General features: G+C 55.7%; 1 protein-coding gene across 1 annotated transcript; it reads right to left on the bottom strand.

Annotated features, from left to right (window-relative positions):
• Positions 1–137: 137 nt before the first annotated feature.
• Positions 138–1601, bottom strand: CHC_T00010218001 (Chondrus crispus Enhancer of zeste1). The gene has a single exon (XM_005710969.1). It carries the CDS (start codon positions 1599–1601, stop codon positions 138–140), a length of 1464 nt encoding a protein of 487 aa, XP_005711026.1.
• Between the last annotated feature and the right edge of the window lie 6956 nt (positions 1602–8557).

Here is an 8557-nt window from a genome sequence, read left to right on the forward strand (position 1 = left end):
GCCCTCAAAAGATGACTACACTGCATCTTCTGCCACCGTACAGCGTTTGATAGGCGAGCGGGAGACAGCAAGAGGAGTACGTGCCTCCAGGCGTGGGCATTCCGCATGAAGCAAAGCATCATAGAGCTAAGGATATATCACAACAGTGCCTCCTGGTCCTCTTCCTTTACTTCACGAGCTACTTCAGCAGGGTCGAACAAAAGCTGTGAATACCCCGCGTCACTTGTCTGTCCCGATGAATATGAATCCGATTCCGATTCCGATTCAAAGTCTTCCTCAGCTGCGCCGGTATTCTTTTGGATCATCCAGTCATTTCCTTCCTCGTCTAGTAGGTTGTAGTTAAAAAGAAACTCTTCCCCGGGGCATATCGTCTTCAATGCTCTCAACACAACGCGTCCAGCCCCCCGCACGCTTTCTATCCGAGCCTCACAGTTGATTTTCGCGGGCTCCACACTGTGGTTAATGAACTTCACCTTGCTACCGATTGACCCACCATCCACAGTCAGAGAATCTGTCATTTCAAAAGCGTACGTTTTTTTTTCCGCCTGAGGAATCCTCAGACTTTTGGTAATTAGTTCGGGGCTCATGATACGGCCACAATATTGCCCGATAAGATCACCTGTTGCAAAAGATTCCGCCGCAAACAGACCAAAACCATGTACGGTAGATCGCCCGATCAGAATCCGCTTATGTATCGATGTGATTGTGCCTGCACTTCGGCACTGTCTTTGTCGAACAGATATCTTCGATGGGAGGATACAGCAATCACAACTGCAAAAGTCCGGATTACACGCTTTCAGGTACACGAAACAGTCGCATCGACTCGTATTGCAATGCCCGTTTCTACACTTACATCCCCAAGACCTCAGTTTGCATTTCGCGGCAGCTCCCGCTCTAATGTCCTCCTCAGAGGGGGCTTCCCATTTCATTCCTTTAAGTCCCGCAACATAACGGCCGCACCTGCACCCACACTGCGCCTCACAGTTGAGGCTATTGATAGCACATATGCATGAATTCTTCTTGAAACAGCCCCCTTCATGGTTGCATGGTTTGAATCCCTTTCTCTCCTCGATGGTACACTGAGAACCATACTTTGCGGGAACAAGTGCGCTCTTTTTAGCAGTGGGGTTCTCCCTCGTTTTTCGACGCCGACGCTTTCTAGAACCCCGGGCAATAGGTTCGTCGTCATCACTGTTGTAGTTTGGGCCCCTCACATGGTCATTCAAATGCCAAGCATGTCTAAGATCTTCAATCATGTTCGCCTCCTCTGCACAATTTAGTCGTTCATAGACCTCTCTGCAGGTTTTTCCGCCCAGAACGATTGCTAGTGAGCATGGGTCAATTCCAAACATCAGGGCGGCTTGTCGTAGAATTTGGATTTGTTCCTCTGTCCATGTTTCTCCTTCCCTTTCTCCTACAGGGCGCCTAGAAGTAGTTGCCCGAAGAAAGCAGCACTGGGAACACGGAGGCGGCAGTCTGCCTCCCCCGCGAATTGCACGTCTGCGTCCTTCAGCAGCGTGATCTGGGATAAGTTTTTTTGGAGCGACGTTCTCACTGCTGTGTAGATGACACGCAAATCGATGGCATGCGAAACAGAACATTTTCAACGAACCAGTCGCGGGACTGGACTTGTTCTGATGCGTTGGAACGATTTCGCATGTACTGGTCTGGGCTACTTGCCGAATGGCATTAGCATAGATCCGTGACTTCTGCATCTTCGCCGCATGCTTTATGCTTTCGCACTCCCGCCTCTCGCTCAAACTGCAGATGTATTCCAAGCGACGAGCATCGGCGATTCCGAAAGCTTCGGATAGTGCAGCCCAGACCTGCTTCAGTTTCCCATGGCGCCGGGTCATGACCAAAATACCGTGTCTCTGAGCCGCCCTGTTGCGAATTGATTGCAAATCATTGAAGACACCATTTTCCACTAGTGGCTTTCTCGGCAACAACCTTCCACTTGGACCAATTTCAGCATCGCTAGGTTCATCGAAAGGACCAATGTCCTTGTCGAACATCATTGTGTCAAAAACCCCCTTCGCCAAATCTCTTTGTTCTTTGGAATCTCCGAAGTAAGGGTGGTATGGTTCGACATCGAGATCATCAACAAAATGGTTCTGAATGACTGGCACCCATGCGTCATATGTTGGTAACCTAACTGCTTTCTGGATGGATATTTTCTTGATATGTCTCAAACATGCGTACTGAATACTATTCAGACGTAAGAGTGAGATGTCGTCTTCACTTCGAGTAACAGAAACCACAACAATATCCTCGCTTGCACTTGGATTTACCTTGGTATTTTGTTTCAGTAGAGCGATATCTCGAGCATTGACAGCTCGAATGTATGCGTTTCGCTCAATTGTCTCGCGTTTGACGGACTCTGAATTCTCGCGAAGGTTGCTCCATATCTTCGTCCTCGCTTCACCGAATTGCGCTTCGCGGTAAGAGTTTACCAGTAATCTTCATAATAGGGCCGTCAAATAATGAAAAGATAGGAAGTTAAGAAAGTGGATATTATATTAGAATAACGCCTACTACATCATCTTTCGCAAAGCGGCGCAATGCCCTGGTTATTCTGCGCAAGAACGGCACTCTGTGAAGAAAATGCACCATGTCCGCAATGCGACCAAGGCTCAAATAATTGCGAGAGCGACATACCGAGCTTCAGCAACCAGAGCATGATCAATTTCAGTCTCTTCTTTGTCGTGCTTCGTCGAATCCGTTTCCGGTGTGAATGAAAGCATCAATGCGGATGACACAGCCCCCTTTCAGTGAAAAGGCAGTATAGGGATGTCAAAATCAACTTATCTGGCACGCAGTTTGGCGCGATGCCGTTTGCTCGCATAAGGACACTCACATATCCTCACAGCTTTCCTCTAGTTCGATTTTGCGCCGGGGACGGCGCTGGCACATTTCACGACTTGCGAGCCTGTGGGATACGATTAAATTCCCCCGGTAAGCCTATAGCCCGGGCGCGATGGCTAGTCCAAGAAAGCCTTTGAGTCTCTACTCCCAAGGATGACTTTCGCATGAGGGCCTCGGTGGAATTGACTCTAAAGAGCTGAAGAAGTCATTTACTGCACGGCCGACCTTCCATGCTTTTCAAGCCCAACGGTAAATATAAGAAGTACAGTTGGGATGCGAAAATTTGGACATGTAGGGTGACCCCACCGCGGCTCGCCAAAAACTCTAAAACGTTGACAGCTGGCACATTTCGATTGGCTCGACTATCACTAGGGCAAGCGACGATTTGGGCAAAGGGTCGGCATGGGACTGGACCCCACCGCTGCATTCACAATCTGTCGCATATCTCTCTGCTGCATGTTTGGTAGACCAAAATTTCAGAAAATATGGGCGCGCGTGTCTCCTTTCGAGAATGAAGAGTTCTGTGTTGATTTACTGAAGCCTAAAGATACCCGCTAATCGGAGTACTATACGCCAGTGCGTGGTAGAAGTACGTGAAATAGAACTCTGGGACAAATGTAAAACAGGAAAAGAAACATAAAGAGAAATAGACATGTAGAGAAGAGTAGCCAGCGAACATAGCGCGGAGCGGGGCTGGGTGGGAAAGAGAAATAGACATGCCTCAGAGCGGAGACGGTGTATGGTTGCGGGTGGTGGCGGCTCGTAGTATCCGCGCGTCGCGCAGCGGTAGGGCGAACGAGGGGGGGGAACAATAGTCGCGAGAGAGGGATGTCGCGCGGCGAAGAAGGAAGGGCACAATGTCCCCCGGGGTCGTAGCCTGCTCTAGCCCCCCGGTGCGCCGACCAATTCTGGTCGGCGCTATTTCAATAAAATTGTAGACCTAAATTATCCGTCGGCAGCGCCGGTCGCCGCCGGCGCTTTAGCCCGCACACGTGGCCTATTACCACGTGGCCCAACTACACGGTGACCTCGGAGAAGGGCTTATAAGTGGAACGGCGACGGCGACGCTCGGCATACTGTCATTACACTGTCAAGGCCGCTCGCTACTCCCAGGATGATTCTTCACCCGCATACACATACATGTGTATACTGACGAGAAGGGTCCAGTTAAAGCGGAGGGGCCACAGGCGCAGCACGAAGGTGGCCAAAGAACCACTCCGACATGGCGGTGAGAACAATGCGGCTGTCGAAGTAGACGGAAAACATCCGTTCAGACGACCAATCAAGACGGTGCATAATCCAAAGCTTCGGGTAATGTAAATTGAGGAGCTCATTAAACCCCCCGATGCGCGGACTATGAGAGCCATAGTAGGCACCAGACGGCGGGACAGCGTTCACGAGCCCGAGCGCCCGGGACACAGCGGGAGCGAGGCGAGCAGTACCCAGGCGGTTCGTAGGGCTTAGATCGAAGAGACCCGCGGATACCGGGCGCATGGAAAACCAGCGAAGTAGTAGGGTGTCCAGGCCCGAGCCCGGCGGCCAGGACGGACTCTAAGCGCAAGATGGGATGAGCGGTCGGCGGAGCGATTTCCCCTTCCGGTGTTTCAGATGCGCTGTGACTATCTCCGACGTGACTGACACATCCATAGGTGCGACGTATGCCACGGTAACGGCTCGGCAATGGAAAATAAAGGAAAATACAACCGCGACACACACCCCAACATTCTCGACATCACTGGCCATCAGGCCAAATTCCAGCACACGTTTCATCACATCAGCCCCATATCCAACCCAGACCAACTGCTCGGAGTTGGTCTGGTCCTCTTTGTTCGCGAAGGCTTGTAAAAAGTCTTTGACTGAGAGGGTCAGGGTGGGGGACGCATACCCATGGCTGATATGATACTGCGACACTTCCGAGACGTATTGCGGCGCTGAGGCAGCACTCACCCTTCCCTCAAGTGACAGGTAGCCAATGTATGCGAGGACATCCCCTTCTTCCGCCGGCAGCAGCACCCTTAGCTCCTCATCGCAGAAAGCCAGCCACTTACGAATCTGACTCGATCGGTTCGTCCACGTGGGCTTCCTCCAACCGAAGTTGGCCAACAGCGACGCTGCCTCCTCGGCACCCCCAGTAGGCGTATCCGTACCCGCTCTTGACAACACCGAAGCAACAATCCCCTCCTTCCAACTCTCCCCTATCCGATCTGTGCGACAACCATCGGCCAAGCGTCCCCCTTGCCCTCTCTGCCGACCAGCAGCGGAAAATCGGCGCTTGGTGGCATGACTTGAACGCGACACGCTAAAGCGCGCAAGCGCGCGTACCATGCTTGCGCCGGCCAATTCGGAGCCAACAAGACACCCCGACCACCCTCCGCCTCGGTTTTGCGAACTACCACCGGCGGCAGGTCGAAGGGCGGATTCCATAGCCGCCCCTTCCCGTCTCCCCAATTCTCTTGCATCTGAGTCGATAGGTACTTCCGTCGCGCCACCATGGTCTCCCCCAGCGGCCGGTCCTTGAACACCACGTGATCCACACCATACTCCGCCTGTATGGATTGTATCAATTCCGAAGTTGCGCGAACATCGCCCGGGTCCCACGTGCTGGACAGCGTGTCGGCGAAGCGGTTGACGGCGGACGGAATCCAACGCGCCTCCAGGCGCACGCCCAATACTCGCAGGAGAGCTTCCAACTTCCGCAGTTCCGTCATCATCTTCTTCGACGCCGAAACCATCGCGTTGAGGATGTAGACCACTGCCTGGTTGTCCTCGTGCAACAGGATTCGTCGCACCCGGGGTTTTGGATACGTAGTGGGCGAAGTGTCGGTACAACAGGAGTCGGACGGCTTTCAACTCTCGCAAAGTAATCGACTGCGCTCGATCGTCCGCCTTCCAGAAACCGCGACCCTGCCACAAACCCGGCACTCCTTGCCCCATATCGAATCCCAGCGTGCCGCCGTAGCCCACATCCGCTGCGTCGCTGTGCATCGCCAGGTGCGGGTCGAGTCGCACGAGATCGCGTCCTTCCCCCCTGGTCAATGAACGCCAATAACGAAGGTCCCTGAGCGACTGCCGACTCAACCGCACCTTCCCACCTCTCTCCCCCAACTGACTGGTGTCGGCGTCTCGCCCCCTCAACTGACCGGCTCCTTGGGATACTCTTTTGTCGCCATCCATCAAGCCTGGATACCATGCCGTGGCTCCGCCCCCGCACCCCCGTGCGCTTCGCGCCTCGTCGTCGCGGATAGGTTTCAGGCAGTACCACTTGGAGCGTGCGGGCTTGCTTCGGGGTTTCACCTTTCAACTTGATCCTCCCTCCTTGCGTCCCGCGAGAGACATGTCGAAGTATCTGGAGCGCGTGTAAAAGCGGGCGAGGGGTACGGCGAGCGACAATGAAACGCACATGCCGCAGAAATGCCGTAGCAACCTGACCGACACCAACCCTCTGTTCCTCTGGGCCAACAAAAAGATCCTCCTCCCCAGCGCACGCACCTTCCTTACCTAGGCATCCGACACATAGACTTTCATCGCTTCCGTGTCCATGTGCATCCCTAGGTGATCCAGCTGGCGACTCCCTTCCCAACAGCCCTTCGTTCCATGGCGCACAATACCCAACCTTCCAAACAGCCCCAAGAGCCGCTACCGCGCCCTTTTGCAATCCTGTCGTGTAGAAGGGCGCCCATACCGACAAGGTGCTATCAAAAAGTCGTCGATATACGGCGGCACCCTGTAGCCCAATTTCTCCTGCATGCGGCGCACTAGAGGGCGGAATAACTTGGTGAACCACAGCACAGCGCGCCCCCATCCAAAGGGGAGAGCGACGCAACGGTAGAAACAACCCCCGTAGCGGAACACGAAGAATTCGCGCATGTCCGGATGCAAGTAGAAGTTGTAGCATAAACACCCCCAGACGACTGGAGGTGTATGCGCAGTTCGACCTGTAGACCCCGGATCGGAGAAGGGGTGAAGCGGGCCAACCAGCTACGGAACCGGGCTCGGGCCCGGGTAGCGGTGGTAGAGCGGGAGCGAGCAGGGACGCGCGCACGCACGAGCGGATCGACGCCTCGACGCCCCGGAGCAGCACTGGGTGACGTACCAGTGCTGACAGGCGGAGGCGGTTCCGTGCTCGCTCGCGTGCTGCGCGTCCACTCCGGCTCGGCTCCGACTAAACGCGCGCGGAGAGCGAAGGCGACGTTTAGAATAAGCTGGGTGGACTGACCTTGGCGATCGGTTGAGGACCAGCCCGTGCTTGTCCCCTTCCGCCGCCGTCGGTCCGCTCCATATTTAATATACAAAACACTCTATCATAACACTACAGTACCGTGGTACTGTAGTGGGCTACTGTAGTGCAGGTCGGCCTGCACTGTAATACTGTCAGCTATGTCGAGGCTGACAGTACACGTATCACTCGTGGTGCGTGCGCGCTTCGTTCGCGCGCTGTACACGTGTGCACGTGTATGCGCAAGTCCCTTGTCCCCGTGGTGTACACGTGGACACGCGCGGTGGTACTGTAGAGCTCGACGCTCTACAGTAGCTGATCTAGTTCTTGATCTAATCTAATTTAAACCCCCAGGGGGGGGGGTTATACTACACCGCCCCCCCCTCAAGGCTGAACGTCCGCGGTCAGCGCTCTCGGGCTTGTAGAGGCGACCATGTCGGATCCCCCCCTTGCAGTCCTAGACTTGACCAGGATTCCACCTGACCCGTCCCCCTCATCGCGCGTATTCCACCTCTCCGCTATCCCCACGGCCGCGCTCTCCCTGCACTGCTCTCTCCCTCGCCGCCCTCTCGCTCCCTCGCGAGTGGGGGCTTCTCGTTCCTTTCTTTCTGGCCCTGACCATTCTCGCCACACCACTGTGGTTGTCCCCCTGTTCGTGGGGTGTCTCGCCGTCCGGGTCGGTATGCCGACCTCCATCGAGGGTCCTACCTCCGGCCCCGTTGCCGCCGTACCGGAGCCTCCGTGCTCCTCGCCGCCTCCCTCTAGGGCCCCTGGTCCCTGCCGGCCGACCGTCGCTGGCTTCGTGCCCCCAGAGGGGCGTATCACGAGGCAACCCGGCGCGGTCGTGCGCCCGTGGTCCACAGATCAGCCGTTCCAGAGGGTTCGCGGCTCCCGTGAGTCGACGTCGTCCGTCGAGATCGTTCCCGCCTCATGCAGTCGACCTGCCATCTCGTTGTCGCCTTCTGTTGACGAACCAGTGACGCAGCGAGCCGGCTTGCTGCGTCAGGGGTCGGTGGGAGTGCAGTCGCCGCCGCCGCTTCGTACTGTACGGCCCGGCGAGGGCTCGGGTGGCACCCCTTCAGAGTGGTTCGGCGTCCCACTTGAACGATCGACGCCGCTCCCTCTCGACCGCCTGAAGTTCACCTGGTGTCGTTATGCCCGCTCGGGGGTTACCGTCGGGGAACTGCTAGCGCGTGAGACCCTCCGCCCGGACTTGCTACGTGTACGCAAGGTCTATGAGGCGGGTCGGGGGGAGGAAGCCTCCCTCGTGTTGGGGCGTCTCCTCGCGGAGGGGGACGGGGCGGCCTACCAGATCCCTACTGCGATCGTCGGCGATCGCACCTTTGCTTATAGCTTGGCCGAGGTAGAGTACGTTGATCGGATGGCGTATTACCTTATTAACCGTGGGTCGTCGCCCTCTCGTGAGTTCGTCCTGTCCATGGTCGCGGGACTGTACGTAAGCCCCCGTCCCTTCGC

This window comes from Chondrus crispus, genomic scaffold, assembly GCF_000350225.1.
Source record: "Chondrus crispus Stackhouse genomic scaffold, scaffold_71, whole genome shotgun sequence".
NCBI lineage: Eukaryota > Rhodophyta > Florideophyceae > Gigartinales > Gigartinaceae > Chondrus > Chondrus crispus.

What these genes read in the sequence shown, in the direction of transcription:
- CHC_T00010218001 (XM_005710969.1), bottom strand. Translation starts at nt 1,601, where the DNA reads ATGTTCTGTTTCGCATGCCATCGATTTGCGTGTCATCTACACAGCAGT.